General features: G+C 41.6%; 2 protein-coding genes and 1 long non-coding RNA gene across 4 annotated transcripts; 1 reads left to right on the top strand and 2 right to left on the bottom strand.

Moving 5' to 3' along the window:
- Positions 1-374: 374 nt before the first annotated feature.
- LOC139548907 (rab5 GDP/GTP exchange factor-like) lies at positions 375-9,947 on the bottom strand. 2 transcript variants are annotated; one of them, XM_071358857.1, is made up of 9 exons: positions 9,798-9,947; positions 8,570-8,772; positions 8,051-8,226; positions 3,489-3,658; positions 3,180-3,261; positions 2,852-2,984; positions 2,655-2,746; positions 2,272-2,528; positions 375-2,139 (listed from the first exon to the last, which is right to left on the bottom strand). In XM_071358857.1, the coding sequence occupies exons 2-9, from the start codon at positions 8,746-8,748 to the stop codon at positions 1,738-1,740; spliced, it is 1,491 nt and encodes a 496-aa protein (XP_071214958.1). In that variant the 5' UTR covers positions 8,749-8,772; positions 9,798-9,947; the 3' UTR covers positions 375-1,737. The 2 variants fall into 2 exon arrangements, with proteins under 2 accessions (XP_071214958.1, XP_071214959.1); XM_071358858.1 differs by having other exon boundaries at positions 8,570-8,798; positions 9,798-9,878.
- Positions 9,948-10,449: 502 nt separating this feature from the next.
- Positions 10,450-14,350, top strand: LOC139548908 (caspase a-like). Its single transcript, XM_071358859.1, has 8 exons — positions 10,450-10,645; positions 11,798-12,082; positions 12,217-12,326; positions 12,764-12,940; positions 13,044-13,284; positions 13,385-13,513; positions 13,603-13,712; positions 13,833-14,350. The coding sequence occupies exons 1-8, from the start codon at positions 10,639-10,641 to the stop codon at positions 13,923-13,925; spliced, it is 1,152 nt and encodes a 383-aa protein (XP_071214960.1). The 5' UTR covers positions 10,450-10,638; the 3' UTR covers positions 13,926-14,350.
- Positions 14,351-16,074: 1,724 nt separating this feature from the next.
- On the bottom strand, positions 16,075-16,428 carry LOC139548909 (uncharacterized). The gene is made up of 2 exons (XR_011669788.1): positions 16,348-16,428; positions 16,075-16,284 (listed from the first exon to the last, which is right to left on the bottom strand). It is a non-coding gene; the product is annotated as an uncharacterized lncRNA (long non-coding RNA).
- Positions 16,429-16,778: the final 350 nt, after the last annotated feature.

The raw sequence follows: 16,778 nt of genomic DNA, 5'->3' as shown, positions 1-16,778 counted from the left end.
GACCATTGATACACATGGGAAACTGCTGAGCATGAAAAACCCAGTTCAAAGGCACTTAAATCTTTTGTTTTGCCCATTCACCCTCTAAATGACACACACACACACACACACACACAATCCATGTCTTAAGGCTTAAAAATCTTTCTTTAACCGGTCTCCTCCCCTTCATCTACACTGATTGAAGTGGATTTAACAGGTGACATAAACAAGGGATCATCGCTTTCACCTGGTCATTTAGTCATGGAAAGAGCAGGTGTTCTTAATGTTTTGTACACTGTGTACATTGCAAACACACCTTTGCTTTCTCTACTTTTTTCTCTACTTACCCTAGATAGTCATGTTACAGTGGTGACAAAGCCTTCTAGACACAGAACAGCTTTTGAGTTATTTTATTCATCAACACAACAAACCCATGGACACTATAAAACAAAACTGTCTCAATAAGTTACATTAAAATACAAGACAATGTTGAGTTACTCCTTCAACATACAAAAACAAACCTACAAGGTTGTACAGATGTGTGTGTGATATATATATATATTTTTAACATTGCTTTCAAAAATACCTAATCATTGATTGCTGTGTGGTATCCAATGCCTAGTTATTTCAGTTAGTGTTTAAATTGGATTGAATGGATTTTGGCAACCAGCATTTGTACAGCATTTGTACACTGTTCTGATAGTTACAAATGTAATAAAATGAAACATGATAAAAGAACAGAAAATATATAGGTAGTATGTAAATGGACCTTTCTGTTGCATCAAAGATACTACTCATTCAACTCAATGTCTACTGTTCCTTCATATATCTGACCGCGAATGAATGGTTACTACATGGAGCTGAGATCAACATTGTTATGGCTATTCTGTTTGGCAACATTTACCCACAAAACATTTGTACAAATAATATACACCACTGTAAAATAATATAAAGAACTTACTAAAAGTACTCTTAGATATAACCATTCTAAATATGCACCCTTTCTGTTCTTCTGAAGAAGCAGCTGTTCAGCAGTCAAACAAGGCCAAACAAGAGAGAAGTGACTGTTAGTATCTCCTATACTCTGAATTGCAAATCACGTATTTCTTACAGACAAAATGTAAACTTTGAGCTACAGTATCAATTTAGCCATTTTAATAGGCTTAAGTCATTATCCCCTCTCAGAAGACTATAGCCTGAATAATAGAAAAATAAAAGAACTTCCTCAAACTGAGCGCATGACTGAACAGGTTTGGCAGGGAAATGAAACTATACACACACACACATATATATATACTTATTTATAAACATCTTAAGGGGAAATTTGGTCGTGGTCACATACACTCACGTGCCCCCAACAGATCCCTCTCGCTTGGGTTTCTGTACTCTGACTTGGATTCAGTCAGGAGGAGTAATATAGGGGACAAAGGAGGGCAAGATCAATGATCTGTGTCCCAATACTCTTAAAGCTTCCTTTCCTCATCTCCTTTCCTTCATGACCATGGATGAAGGCAATATGCCTGCAACCCATCTTGTCCTCTTACCAATCAGTGGGGAAGACAGACCGAGAAAGTTGGCTATTTAAGAGTACTGGGGTTCAGGCGACTGCAAGCATCTATTTTAAGTGTGCATACAATGGGGAGGGTTGGAGTTATATTTCTTGGATCCATTAGAGGGAACCTATATGTGCATAAGGATAGGAGACACTTTCCAGGGTAGAGAGAGAGAGTAACAAGTCCAAGGGGGGGGGGGGGGGGGTCAGCCGGCAAACAACTGGGGTTGGAGAGGAGAAGGCAGGTGGTCGTTTTCCACGTTGTCAGCATCTATGGCAGAAGAGGCGGTGGGGGAAGCAGCGGGGTGCATTTCCAGGGGGAACCTCTCCAACACATCCTGCACTTTGTGCTCTACCCCATCCCTCCAGTCGATGAGGTCACTCTCCAGGCGGCGAGCCCCCTCCATGACGCGTTCCTGCCTCACGCCCAGCCCCGTCAGTAGGTCCAGACTCTCGTTCATCTGGCTGAAAGCAGCACTACAGGCGGGGGAGGTGGCAGCCTGGGGACGCTGGGGAGACGCCTGGCCTGACATGTAGAGCTCAAACTCCTCAACGCTCAGGTTCAGAGACTGGCCATCCAGCTTCTCTATGAAGGCCACCGCACAGCACTGCAGAGAGAGAGAGGAGAGAGACAGAGGGGAATTAGGGGGAAATCAGAAAATACATTCTTAATATGTGTAAATTGAGTTTGTTTGGTACAGCTCGTCTGTCTGTTTGCTTTGTCGACACAGCCCTCTCACCAGGTTGGTAAAGTAGTACCCGTCTTCTCCGCTCATGAGGCGGCTAGGGTTACAGAAGCGGGTGATGTACTGGATGTTGGACTGCAGTCGCGGAGGGTTGGCCTTCAGGACGATGTAGATGAGGGTGGGCAGGAAGTCATCAGCAGATGCCGCCTCCTTCTTGGTGGTATTGATGGCATTGAAGATGTGCTTACTGCAGCGTGTGATGCAGGTCAGCTTGTCCCTGGGCACACGCTTCGAGTCCATCTCGATCACGTCTACAGGATGTCAGGGTGGAACAGAGTGGTAGTTAATGTGCTATGATGACATTCTACATCACATGCATGTTCATTCAATGTTTGTCTCTCTTTGTAAAAAACAAATTAATACATTGTAAGTCTGACCTGTGATGGCTTTGACCACATTATCAGACACCTCTGGAATCTCCTCATCCACAGGGACACACAGCATCTCAATGGTGACCCAATGCAAGGCCCTGCAACCCACCCACCCCCAACCACTTTAGTGAACAGATGTACAAGGAGGCATACAGCAGCTTCAATACTCAAACTCAGTACCATATCAGTTTCAATGTCTTTACCTGATTCTCTTTTGAATGGCCAGGTCTTTCTTCTCATCGTCTGTGGTCTCAGGACAGAAGACCTCCTCGTAGAGACGTGTCATCATGTACCTCTCTACCTCGTCCATCACACTCTCTACGCGCTCCGACGACCCTGGAGTCAACACGGACAGACGGGAAAACAGCAAATGTGAGTCATTCAAGGCCTACCTATAGGAGAGCTCTCTGAAAGAAACGTGTGTTCCTTCTCCTTCATTGTCACCAGCAACTTTATCATCAAGCCCCTACTTCAAGATATCCTTAATGTTCCAGTATTAGAGTAGTAGAGGTGAGGAAAGGAAAGGTGTACCTTTGAAGTGTGTGTGCAGGCGATCTGAAAGGTTCTGGTAGAAGTCTTGAACGCACTCAGACAGCTCATCAGCACCCAGGTCCTGGGGAACAAGCTCACTATTAGCTTGAAGGGATTGTGGTACATTTTCATTCATTTCAAGGGTGAGTTGATTTGTTTATTCACTCAATGCTCTAGAGTAACCTCAGCGTTTGTCTTTGTCATCCTTCTTCTTCTACGACGAGGAAGTGATATGGTCCAAATAGAGGTAACCCCCATTAGGCTCTCCACATTCAGAAGCCCCTGGTGGTATTGTGGTGTACTACTCACCCTCTTGTAGGCCATGCTCTCTGTGAAGGCTCTGCACTGTTTGAAGATCTCCCTGCCAGGTTTCAGTGTCTTGAGGAAGTCGATGAACTCTCGTGTGGTGCGGTCCGTCTCTAAGGGCTTGCGGCTCACTGAGGGGCTGGGGGTCGACAGGGCCTCACCAGGGACGGATTCTGGGAGGGGGGAGGATACATAAACTCATCAAGAAACATCCTCTCACTGTCAACTGCGTTTATTTTCAGCAAACCTAACATTTGTAAATATTAGTACGAACATAAGATTCAACAACGGAGACATAAACTGAACAAGTTCCACAGACATGTGACTAACAAATGGCATAATGTGTCCCTGAACAAAGGGGGAGGGTGGGGGAGGTCAAAATAAAAGTAACAGTCAGTATCTGGTGTGGCCACCAGCTGCATTAAGTACTGCAGTGCATCTCCTCCTTGTGGACTGCACCAGATTTGCCAGTTCTTACTGTGAGATGTTACCCCACTCTTCCACCAAGGCACCTGCAAGTTCCTGGACATTTCTGGGGGGGAATGGCCCTAGCCCTCACCCTCCGATCCAACAGGTCCCAGATGTGATCAATGGGATTGAGATCCGGGCTCTTTGCTGGCCATGGCAGAACACTGACATTCCTGTCTTGCAGGAAATCACACACAGGACGTGCATGCTCATTAATTGTTATGGCTCATTGAACAAGCATGGGAAACAGTGTTTAAACTCTTTACAATGAAGATCTGTGAAGTTATTTGGATTTTTACGAATTATCTTTGAAAGAAAGGGTCCTGAAAAAGGGAAGTTTCTTTTTTTGCTGAGTTTATAATGGAGGGAATGATATACCTGTGTATGTACAATATTCCTTAGGTGCTTGATATAAAGTAGAGAAAAACAAGGATGGGCTTTCTATTCATCTCATCCTTGACCAGCACAGCTTGCAGAGTTGTGATTTCACACAACATCCTTCTGCAATTTGTGTTTAGCTAGTTACTTTCTGCTACGCATCAAATAAACAGTTCAACATGAATTACATCAACCATGGCTTGTCCTGTATTATCTGAACAGTTCTGTCTTAAAACCCTCTAGAGTCTAAGCCGGGGGAAGGGTTCTAAACTAACATGTGGACTTGTTTTAAGATGGTCATACCAACAATTATTTAGCGTATTGATTTTACCCTTAAGGTATCAAAATAATAATAATTATTATATATTTTTGTTTTGATACCTTAAGGGTAAAATCAATACGCTAAATAATTGTAGTCCCCATAATGGGGACGGTCAGATGCCAAGCAGTTGTCAGTGATCAGGCCTACCACCGTTGTGTCATCTGCCAACTTAATGCTGGTTTAAAAACTTCTTACGGCTGCGATCCCATTAACGGGATCGATATGACAACAGCCAGTGAAAGTGCAAGGCGCCAAATTCAAAACAACAGAAATCCCATAATTCAAATTCCTCAAACATACAAGTATTTCACACCATTTTAAAGATACACTTCTTGTTAATCCCACCACAGTATCCGATTTCAAATAGGCTTTACAGCGAAAGCACCACAAACGATTATGTTAGGTCAGAGCCAAGTCACAGAAAAACACAGCCATTTTTCCAGCCAAAGAGAGGAGTCACAAAAATCAGAAATAAAGATAGAATTAATCACTAACCTTTGATGATCTTCATCAGATGACACTCATAGGACTTCATGTTACACAATACATGTATGTTTTGTTCGATAAAGTTCATATTTATATCAAAAAATCTCAGTATACATTGGCGCGTTATGTTCAGTAGTTCCAAAACATCCGGTGATTTTGCAGAGAGCCACATCAATTTACAGAAATACTCATAATAAACATTGCTAAAAGATACAACTGTTATGCATGGAATTTTAGATCCACTTCTCCTTAATGCAACCGATGTGTCAGATTTCAAAAAAGCTCTACGGAAAAAGCAAACCATGCAATAATCTGAGTACGGCGCTCAGAGCCCAAACAAGCCAAAAAGATATCCGCCATATTGTGCAGTCAACAGAAGTCAGAAATAACATTATAAATATTCACTTACGTTTGATTATCTTCATCAGAATGCACTCCCAGGAATCCCAGTTCCACAATAAAGGTTTGTTTTGTTCGATAATGTCCATCATTTATGTCCAAATAGCTCCTTTTGTTAGCGCGTTTGGTAAACAAATCCAAACTCACGAAGCGCGTTCACTAGGAGCAGACGAAAAGTCAAAAAGTTCCGTTACAGTCCGTAGAAACATGTCAAACAAAGTATAGAATCAATCTTTAGGATGTTCTTAACATAAATCTTCAATAATGTCCCAACCGGAGAATTCCTTTGTCTTCAGAAATGCAATGGAACTCAAGCTAACTCTCACATGAACGAGCGTGCCCAGCTCGTGGCTCTCTGGCAGACCTCTGACTCATTCCCCTCTCATTCGGCCCCCCTTCACAGTAGAAGCATCAAACAAGGTTCTAAAGACTGTTGACATCTAGTGGAAGCTTTAGGAAGTGCAACATGACCAATATCCCACTGTATCTTCAATAGGGAATGAGTTGAAAAACGACCAACCTCAGATTTCCCACTTCCTGGTTGGATTTCTTCTCAGGTTTTTGCACTCACAGACATCATTCAAACAGTTTTAGAAACTTCAGAGTGTTTTCTAACCAAATGTACTAATAATGTGCATATATTAGCAACTGGGCCTGAGTAGCAGGCAGTTTACTCTGGGCACCGTATTCATCCAAGCTACTCAATACTGCCCCCAGCCATAAGAAGTTAATGATGGTATTGTGAGTCGTTCGCATCTACAGGGCGATATACATTTAGACAGGTTACCTTGGCGTTCTTGGGCACAGGGACTATGGTGGTTTGCTTGAAACATGTACAGTGCCTTCAGAAAGTATTCACACCCCTCGACTTTTTACACATTTTGTTGTGTTACAGCCTGAATTTAAAATGGATTAAATTGAGATCTTTTGTCACTGGCCTACACACAATAACCCATAATTTCAAAGTGGAAATATGTTTTTTGCAACTTTTACAAATTCATTAAAAATGAAAAGCTGAAATGTCTTGAGTCATTAAGTATTCAACCCCTTTGTTATGACAAGCTTAAATAAGTAGAAATTTGCTTAACATGTCACATAATAAGTTGCATGAACTCACTTTGTGTGCAATAATAGTGTTTAAGATGATTTTACCCCAAAAATACAATTATTTGTAGATCACTCAGTCGTGCAACGCATTTCAAACACAGAATCAACCACAAAGACCAGGGAGGTTTTCCAATGCCTCGCAAAGAAAATAACCTACTAGTAGATAGGTAAAATAAATAAATAAATTGAATATACCTTTGAGCATTGTGAAGTTATTAATTACACTTTGGATGGTGTATCAATACACCCAGTCACTACAAAGATACAGTTGTCCTTCCTACCTTCCTGCCGGAGTCAAAGGAAACCGCTCAGGGATTTCACCATTTAAATGCTGTGACAGGAGAAAACTGAAGATGGCTCAACAACATTGTAGTTACTCCACAATACTAACCTAAATGACAGAGTGTAAAGATGGAAGCCTGTACAGAATACAAATATTCCAAAACATGCATCCTGTCTGCATCATGGCACTGAAGTAAAACTGTTAGAGACAAATCCAATGCAACACATTACTGAGTATCACTCTCCATATTTTTAAGCATAGTGGTGGCTGCATCATGTTATAGGTATGCTTGTAATCGTTAAAGACTGGGTTGTTTTTCAGAATAAAAAAAAGAATCAGACTGGAGCTAAGCACAGGCAAAATCCTATAGGAAAACCTGGTTCAGTCTGCTTCCCACCAGACACTGGGATATTAATTCACCTTTCAGCAGGACAATAACCTAAAACATAAGGACAAATCTACAATGGAGATGCGCACCAAGAAGACAGTGAATGTTCCTGAGTGGTCGAGTTATAGTTCACTTAAATCTGCTTGAAAATCTATGGCAAGATTTGAAAATTGTTGTCTAGCGATGATCAACAACCAATTTGACAGAGCTTGAAAAAAAAAAAAAGGGCAAATATTATACAATCTAGGTGTGCAAAGCTCTTAGAGACTTACCCAGAAAGTCTCTAAAATGTATTGACTCAGGGGTGTGAATACTTATATAAATGAGATACTTCTGTATTTCATTATCAATACATTGAAAATATGTTTTTCACTTTATCATTATGGGGTATTGTGTAGATGGGTAAGAAAAATCATATTTAATAAATGTTGAATTCAGGCTGTAACACAGCAAAATGTGGAATAAGTCAAGGGGTATGAATCCTTTCTGAAGGTACTGTAGGTATTAGACTGGGTCAGGGAGAGGTTGAAAATCTAAGGAATTCTAGCTGGATGCCCCATGTGACCTCCTCCACAGTGACTGGGGGGAGAGAGTGGTAGTGGAGCAGAATTCTGAAAGAGGAACTGTACACCAACATTATTAAGAGGGAAGGTAGTTTTGGTTTGGATCTGCTCATACCTCAAGTAATGGTAGAGAAAACACTATAAACCCTATCTCAAAGACTTGGACCCTACCTTTCTTGGGTGGTGTCTTTGCTGAGGGAGTGAAAAACTTAGTCATCGTGTTGACTTTACGTGACTTCTCCTTGGTTTTCCTCTCTTCAAACTTGCTGAAGGTTGCGATGGCAGGCTGGGGCTGGGCTGCCCCCTGGTGGTTGTTAGCGTACACTGCCTCCTCCTCCTTCTGTAACCTGGGATACAGAACAGGCATTGCTGTTACTACCACATGATCAATACTTCAGACAGAAAGAGACAGACAGAAAAAATGTCAGAGATCAACAAGGCAAGACTCGTTTCAACTAATGACATACAGTAACATGACACTGTTCCATTTGCTTCTGTGAAAATGTTTTTTTGACCAATGATCAAAAGTTACAGCTGCATTTTGTTGTTGTTTTGTTTTCGACTGCACCCCTCAATTTTATGCGGGGCATTCAGTTTGCCACAGGGCTCCTAGATTTAAAATCGAGTGCTACCTCCGCCCAACAGCTGGGGGTTGATGCAAAACAAGTTTGCTCAGATAGACAACCACACCTCTCTGCCAGTGCATGATCCTCCTGGATCTGTTTGTGTCTGGTTTGTTGGTACTCCTCCCGCCAGCACTTGGAGCAGAGGCCCTGCCAGGCCGCATTGCCATAGAAACCACATCCCTTCGTACACAGCAGCTCTGACTGGTCCACATGGATCCCACGACGTTCTGACCGGTGGCTCATCCCTCACAGCTAGCGTGGATACGGCTGGGAATAACAGGAAAAAGACAAGACTGTGAATGGTAGAAAGATCCGCAGTCAGAAGTAGGCCTACATCAAACTTGATGGCTATTTTTTATTTATCAGGACTTTGACAAAGTTGAATGCCTACACACTATGGGTCACATTCAGGTTGAGGTATTTGATAAAAATGTATGTTTAATAGAGGTAGCTAGCATAATGACACATTTCAATCCACACTGAAAATCTTAGTGAATTCCTGTCAAAATATGATTTCATATGGCAGTGTTTACACACCTTTACCACCGTAACATTAAGTTCAACACAGTGGACATCTGACAAGAGTTTGAACCCCTAAGAATCTGCCTATCTGCCCATTTCTGATGATTTTGACTCCCGACTCACATTGGGAATGCATGATACGAAAATCAACACAGGAGGAATTTAATGGATGACCACAAACACTGGTGAAAATGTTTATGGCCTTCTAGCTGTGTCAAATCCCAATAGTGTAGCTGCCCTGCACTTGACTTTGTTTGAAGCCACATTACAACGTTACATTACAACGTTACTAACGTTAGTAGCTAGCCATCCTGATTTATAAACACGCTAGTTAGCTACTTTACTACCAAATATTTGTATAACTAACCCTACTACTGTGTACTACACTGTATAGCTGCAAGCAATGCAATGGGCTTAGCTAAACTCTAACTAGCTTGCTAACATTAGCTAGCTCTAAATTCACGAAAAACTCGACACAATGACATGACAAAGCTAGCTAGGCTTCTTCTGGTAGCTAAATATTAACAGTAAACTTAGCTACAAAAATACCATAATTAAGTATTCTACAATGGACGCACTAGACCACTGGGTCCTTACCAGAGTAGAGATACATTGAACTAGGGTTTGGCTCACACTACTAGAAGCTAACATTAGCTAGCTAGCTAGTTTGCACTTGCAGTTGACGTTAGCTAGCTAGGGTGACAGTAATTCCAGACCCAACAAAATTGACAAACAATTTCGCTAGCTAAAAACATTCTGCGACTCCTTACCTTTTCAGAAAGATTATTGAGTGTAGATATATGTCGTTTTTTATGCAGCCATTGACACCATCTGCTACCCACCCGTCTGACAGACTAGTTTGTTTACGTAGTCACCCTTCTTCCTCGTTAGTCGATATCCAATAGCGCGCTCTTGAGACCATTTCAGACAGTCCTGTGCAACACTATATTCTTTCAAATGGGAAATTATTAAAATGTTATTAATTTTATAAGGGGTTCTTATTCAGAGCGATTTACAGTTAGTGTATGAATCTTAAGGCAGCTAGATATGGACAACCACATATCACATTTATAGTAAGTAGCTATATAATAAAGTATTGATGTCAGACGTTTTCGGAAGATGGGCAGGGACTCAGCTGTCCTGACTACTGGGTCCTGACAAATTATGTGTATAAACCCTGGATGACTGACAGGGGGGCGCTGTATTGAAGCCACCGCGCAGCCATGCTGGCACTCCTCCTCAATTGTAAAAAATATTTTGGAAGCTACAGTACAGAAATGCACATTTCCTTTCTTGTAAATCAGAAAAATGCAACATATTTTTCAATGCATATCACAGTCCAACAAACCTGTTAAGTAAATATATGCACCAAGCCAGCCAATCAGGTTACTGTATAAAATATACGGGAAGTTGCTAAGACTTTTTATGACTCCAGTAGCCTAGGTTGAAAAGCATTTGGGATGATCGAGTATCATCAAGAGAACGCCTAGGCATATCTTTATTCTATGCGAAATAGGCATATCTGTATTCTATGCGAAATAGGCATACCTTTATTCTATGCGAAATAGCTAGCAGAAAGAAGAGAATAGCTTCATCCACCTCATCTAAGGAATGGCAGGTAAATAATAAAAACGTATACGTACAAACATTATCGGCTATTTTGCTTAGGTACAATTTGTTTTTAACAAACATTGTATTTATGGTAATACTCTGACAAATATAAATATGAAGAATATTGCAATATTTCTGTTGGAATTCTGGGCAACTTTTTCCCACTTCGACAGCATGCATACTTTCACTTTCGCTATAGCCGTCAAACTCAAGACTGACTGGTGCAAGCAAAATGCACGGTCGATCCCCCGTTTTTTCTATCTGGAGCAGTTGATTTGATAACAATGTGTGTAAATTTGCTCTGGCCATCTACTCCGATTTCAGAGCGCTCTCGTCTTTGTCTGCCAGAGCGCAGAATAACTGACGAATTTACGAACGCTCAACACGCTTTGAATATGCTGGGAGTCAATAAACGTCGGCAAGCTAGCTAACTTTAGCCAGTTAGCTAGTGTGCTTGACTGCCATTGTGAGGTCAGAACGCTCGGATCAACCCTACTCCTTGGCCTGAGCGAAACGCTCTGAGTTTACGAACGGACAATCTGACAACTCTGATATTTACGAACGTCCAGAGCGCAGTCTCAACGCACTCTGGCACTCCAGATTGACTTTACGAACACACCCCAAGTAAGACACGAACCAAAATATTATAAAAAACAGTATGCATCATTAAAGAGACAAACTGAAGATGCTACATCAATTGTTAAACTTTTAAATTAATGATAAACACATTGATTCTTGATTTTTTTTTTTAACTTATAGATGACTCATGAGCTTAGTTCAACCATCATACTCATCAAAATATAAGCTTGGTTTATTAATTTGTTTGTAAACAATGTAATTGGCAACAAACACTGTATAGCCTCAAAACATGGTTAAACTATCATGTTGATATCATGGATGGTCAGTGTTTGCATCCATAGCTCTGTCCATGAGTTTGAGAGTGGTTACGTTTCTCCAGCCTCATCCCTCAGTTGTTTACCAAATCAGTGGCGGGGTGTCCACTTTGTTATTGTTCGAGCTGCAGATTGTCCCTTTAAAGGATTAATTTAAATTTAGAATACACTGTATGCTCATTTACAAAGCAGATGCATAAGACTTAGACATCACTCCAACAATGACTAAATTGTAGCTCTGATTAAATCCTATTTACTTTCACCAGACAAGGTGCTCTCCAATGCTCGGAAGACATTCATAGACAGTGTGACGAAGCCAGTGATCAAGCAGCTCCTGGATGACCTTTTGGAGGACAAGGTGCTGAACGATGAAGAGACAGAATCAGTGACGGAGGAGAACAGCACTAGGGCAGAGCAGGCACGATGCCTCATCGATATGGTGCGGAAGAAAGGGAGCAAAGCCAGTGAGAAGATGATTGCCAGAATTCAGGAGAGAGATCCTGTACTTTATGACAAAATGAGTCTGCCCCCCAGGCAGCCTGCCCAGATGAGTGAGTGAAACTGATACACCATTCAGTTACGTCTGTCACAGTCCCAAACTTCTCTTAGACTTGATAAGAGTTAGTAAGAACTTAACAGATACTGTAAATGTAATGTAATGAAACATGCTGTATTTTCCCTGCAGCACCATCATCGCCCCAGTTATCACAGCAGGAGGAGCACCAGGTGTCCTCTGACCTCATCCCCAGCACAAAGGACTTTAAGAAGGACATTCTTCAGAGGAAGGGTAACGAGGTTCGAGCTCTACTTGGTTGTCAAAGGATAGATCAGTGTACATGTATCGGTTTTCTGAGTGCCCCAATAGAATTAGCTTCTGAGTTTATAGTTCTCCTATTAGACCAGTAAGCTTGCTGATGAACCCCTTGGGTTACCGGTGTCATAGTTTAGGAAACACAGTTACTCTAAAGTCTTAAAAAATAATAATAATAATAATAATCTAGGTGTGAAAGTATAGTCCTGCAGTGTAAACAAACCATCAAAGTTTCAACTTGTAATTTCACAAACTGCAATAACTGTGTAACAATGTGTACCTACACTGTTATTACACAGTGGTTTTAGCACGACTTGTAAATTGGGACCAATTTCCACACATATTTTGACTGAGTAGAATTGTTGCTAGGCTATATTACTGTTAAATAACCTTTGCACCTGTCATTGCTTTGCTCGATCAGATTTACCCTCCAAAGGATAAGTCTGGTCGGAAGCGTCTGGCCCTGCTCATAAACAACGTGGAGTTTGATGATAAGAACATGCTGAGACGAGGGGCAGAGAAGGACGAGGAGAACGTGGAGAGGCTTCTCAGGGATCTGGGATATGATGTGGTGAAACACAGAAACCTGTCTGGACAGGTAAACAGAGGGAGGAAACATCTCTCCTGCTTCTAGAAGAATGTTTACATGTTTCCTTAGTCTATGGTTTTTCTCCTCTGCGACTGACAGTATGCTCTTGCAGGAGATGGACGAGGCTGTGAAAGCGTTCTCTAAACGTGAGGAACACTTACTTTCGGACAGCGTCTTCGTGGTGATGATGTCTCATGGGCAGCTGGGAGCCATCATGGGTGTCCATTACAAGGAAGGGGACCCTAATCTTGACATCTTCCCCATCAACAACATCTTCACACACCTGAACACAGAGAACTGCAAAGCACTGATTAACAAACCCAAAGTCATCCTCATCCAGGCCTGCAGGGGAGGTGAGTCTTTCATAAAAATACACATTTCCTAAATGTATGTAAGTAAACCTTTTGTACAGGCATCACCTTCATATTAAAGAGGATTTGCATGTTGTTTCAGGCAAGGATGGGTCTGTTTGGGTCAGTGACACAGTGCCTGGGTCCAGCCTGGACCAGGGGTTAGAGAGTGACTCAATCAGGAGGGAGCACAAAGAGAAGGACTTCATCTCCCTCCTGTCCTGCACACCAGGTTAGTGTGTCATATTAACACATTCTCAGGCATTATATTGTTTGTAAATCACTGTGAGTAAACCCTCATTACATTCCCTCCGCTTTCAGATACTCTGTCCTACAGAGATCCAAAGATGGGCACCTTATTTGTCCAACACATCATGAAGACATTCAACACCTATGCATGTGATGATCATATAGAAGAATTGTTCAGGAAGGCAAGTATCTGGAAACAGAACAGATAACATTGTTCTTTCCTCATTGCACTGTATAGAATGATTGATTAGCTTTGATTTACTTTGAGCCACAATAACATATTTGTTTTTTCTTCCATACAGGTCATGGGACGCTTTGAAGATTTCCCCAGACAGATGCCGACCAAAGACAGAGCCACTCTAACAAAGCACTTCTACCTCTTCCCAGGCCTCTGAGAAGTTGTGATGATTTATTAATTGTACTGTAATCACAATGGAGGAATAAGGGAGGAGCATATTATCTGTTATTTTGTATGAAAGTGTTTGGTATACACTCCTTTTAAGATCATCACCAGTATGTTTTAAATGTATACCTATGAGGAACCTTTTAACATTATTTTATCTACAAATAATTTATAATCTGCAAATTATAATATCCTCCTGTAGAGCTACTGGGTAGCCTATGTAGTCTTGTTCCAGCCCTGCTCTAACACACCTGATTCGGCTAATCAACATAAAGATGTGTTAGCGGTGTGTTAGAGCAGAGCTGGAACAAGAATGTATTGGGTACTAGGTTACCCAGTAACTCTCCAGGAGGAAGACTGGCCACTCCTGTTTTAACATTTGGAAGATAAGTAAAATAAGTCTCTTTGACAAAAGCAGTATTTGCCGAAAAGAAATATCTCACTGCACTCAAAAACATGTAATACATTTAACAGATGTGATGTGCCTTTGGCTAAAAATGAAAATTAACTTAATTTTGCCTATCCACTATTGTTATCAGGAATCAAGGTAAGACCAAGATGCAGACTGTCGAAGTAACAATGTTTATTGTGGCAACGGGCAGGCAAAGACAGGTCAAGGCAGGCAGAGGTCGAAAATCCAGGGTAAGGTAAAGGTACAGGATGGCAGGCGGACTCAGGGTCAGGGACAGGCAGGGTTCAGTAATCCAGAGGTGGAGCAAAGGTACAGGACGGCAGACAGGCTCAGGGTCAGGCAGAGAGGTTAGGCGGGAGGGTACAGGGTCAGGACAGGCAAAGGTCAAAAACCAGGAGGACGAGGAAAGAGGCTGGGAACGATAGGAGCTGACAGGAAAAACGCTGGTTAGCTTGAACGAACAAGACGAACTGGCAACAAACAGACAGAGAACACAGGTATAAATACACAGGGGATAATAGGGAAGATGGGCGACACCTGGAGGGGGGTGGAGACAAACACAAACAGATCAAGGTGAAACAGGTCAGGGCGTGACAATTGTGAGGCAGTGAGCAAGTTTGCCTATTTGTATTTGCATTTATTAAGGATCCACATTAGCAGCTACTCTTCCTGGGGTCCAGCAACATTAAGGCAGTTATATACAGTTTAAACTATTACATGACATTACATTTCATAACACTTTACCCAATACATTTAGTGTGTTCCCTCAGGCCACTACTACACAATCACATATTTACAATACAACATCCTTGTGTACGTGTGTGTAGAGTGCATGTCTTATCATGTGAATGTTATTTCGGTAAGGAGAAGTAGAGTTTTTAAAACCACAGATGAGGTCTAAACTAATGACTTATCTCCATCATAAAAAGTTTTTTAAATGACTAGCAGGCCTGTTCAAGCGGTGTTGTCTACACCTGTGTGCTACTTGGTATAAACTACAGTAGATTGGTATGGTAGGGTTACCAGTGGCCAATTTGGCATAACTGATCGACACCCAGGCTCTGTAATTTTTTTATTCTTTAAATGTTTTGTTTTTATTTTTATTAGAAATTCAGTTTAGGTTCAGTTAGTTTTCAAACCTGATTTGCTAGTTTTTATTTAGTTTGAGTTGTAGAAAACTATTTATATTTGATTTTTATATTATTTAGTTTCAGTTTTAGTGTTAGAGACAGAAAGCATGCGTAGGATGCTAGAAGCCGTTTGTGTTGTATCGTTTTTTGTGTTGTTTTTTTTATCTCGCTTCTTGCGACTGGGGGGCAGTGATACATAAAGTGATGGGTCAGGTCCCAGGTTAGGTCAGGGTTTCCCAAGGGGTGCACGTTTTTGTTTTTGCCCTAGCACTACACAGCTGATTCAAATAATCAACTCATCATCAAAGCTTTGCCCTAACACTAGTGTAGTGTTATGGCAAAAACTAAACATGCACCCCTCAGGGTCCCGAGGACCAAGTTTGGGAAGCACGGGGTTAGGATAAAATTATAAAGTCAATCTCAATGTGATTTGGATTTTAAAGGAATAGTGCCGAGACTGGTGCAAAAAACATGGTATAAGGAAATTCTTTCTCACCCTTATGTTTACATCAAACGAATGTAGGTCTACATGTGTCACACCCTGATCTGTTTCACATGTCTTTGTGATTGTCTCCACCCCGCCTCCAGGTATCGCCCATCTTCCCCATTATCCCCTGTGTATTTATACCTGTGTTCTCTGTTTGTCTGTTGCCAGTTCGTTTTGTTTCGCCAAGCCTACCAGCGTTTTTCCCTCTATTCCTGTCTCTCGATTGTTCCTGTTTTCTAGTTTTCCCGGTTTTGACCTTTTCTGCCTGCCCTGAGCCTGCCTACCGTCCTGTACCTTTGCCCCACCTATCTGGATTACTGACCTCTGCCTACCCTGAGCCTGCCTGCCATCCTGTACCTTTGCCCCACCTATCTGGATTACTGACCCCTGCCTGCCCTTGACCTGTCTTTTGCCTGCCCCTGTTGGATTAATATACTGTTGTTAATTCAACGTTGTCTGCATCTGGGTCTTACCTTGAAACGTGATAACATGTAAGAAGAATAAAGTTTCAAAAAACATATCCCACTGGGCAAGAACTGGTTGAATCAACATTGTTTCCAAGTCATTAAAAAAAATCTGTGATTATGTGGAAAACTGATTAGATTTACAAAAGCGGGGACCGAAAGACTGAAAAACAGCTTGTATCTCACGGCCATCAGACTGTTAAATAGCCATCACTAGCACAGAGAGGCTGCTGCCTACACACAGACTTGAAATCATTGGCCACTTTAACAATGTTTACATATCTTGCATTACTCAACTCATATATATATTTTTGTTCCAAGGTGGCATAGCAGTCAGACGTCCTTTGTCCTC

The sequence above is a fragment of the Salvelinus alpinus genome, chromosome 22 (assembly GCF_045679555.1).
Source record: "Salvelinus alpinus chromosome 22, SLU_Salpinus.1, whole genome shotgun sequence".
Lineage (NCBI taxonomy): Eukaryota > Metazoa > Chordata > Actinopteri > Salmoniformes > Salmonidae > Salvelinus > Salvelinus alpinus.
This window is presented reverse-complemented; position numbering and strand designations above follow the sequence as displayed.

What these genes read in the sequence shown, in the direction of transcription:
- LOC139548907 (XM_071358857.1), bottom strand. Translation starts at nt 8,748, where the DNA reads ATGAGCCACCGGTCAGAACGTCGTGGGATCCATGTGGACCAGTCAGAG. An exon ending in TGTGGTCAAAGCCATCACAG is followed by an intron (nt 2,529 to 2,654) that starts GTCAGACTTACA and finishes GACATCCTGTAG; the next exon opens with ACGTGATCGAGATGGACTCG. An exon ending in GGTACTACTTTACCAACCTG is followed by an intron (nt 2,140 to 2,271) that starts GTGAGAGGGCTG and finishes CTCTCTCTGCAG; the next exon opens with TGCTGTGCGGTGGCCTTCAT.
- LOC139548908 (XM_071358859.1), top strand. An exon ending in TTCAGAGGAAGGGTAACGAG is followed by an intron (nt 12,327 to 12,763) that starts GTTCGAGCTCTA and finishes TTGCTCGATCAG; the next exon opens with ATTTACCCTCCAAAGGATAA. An exon ending in CATCCAGGCCTGCAGGGGAG is followed by an intron (nt 13,285 to 13,384) that starts GTGAGTCTTTCA and finishes ATGTTGTTTCAG; the next exon opens with GCAAGGATGGGTCTGTTTGG.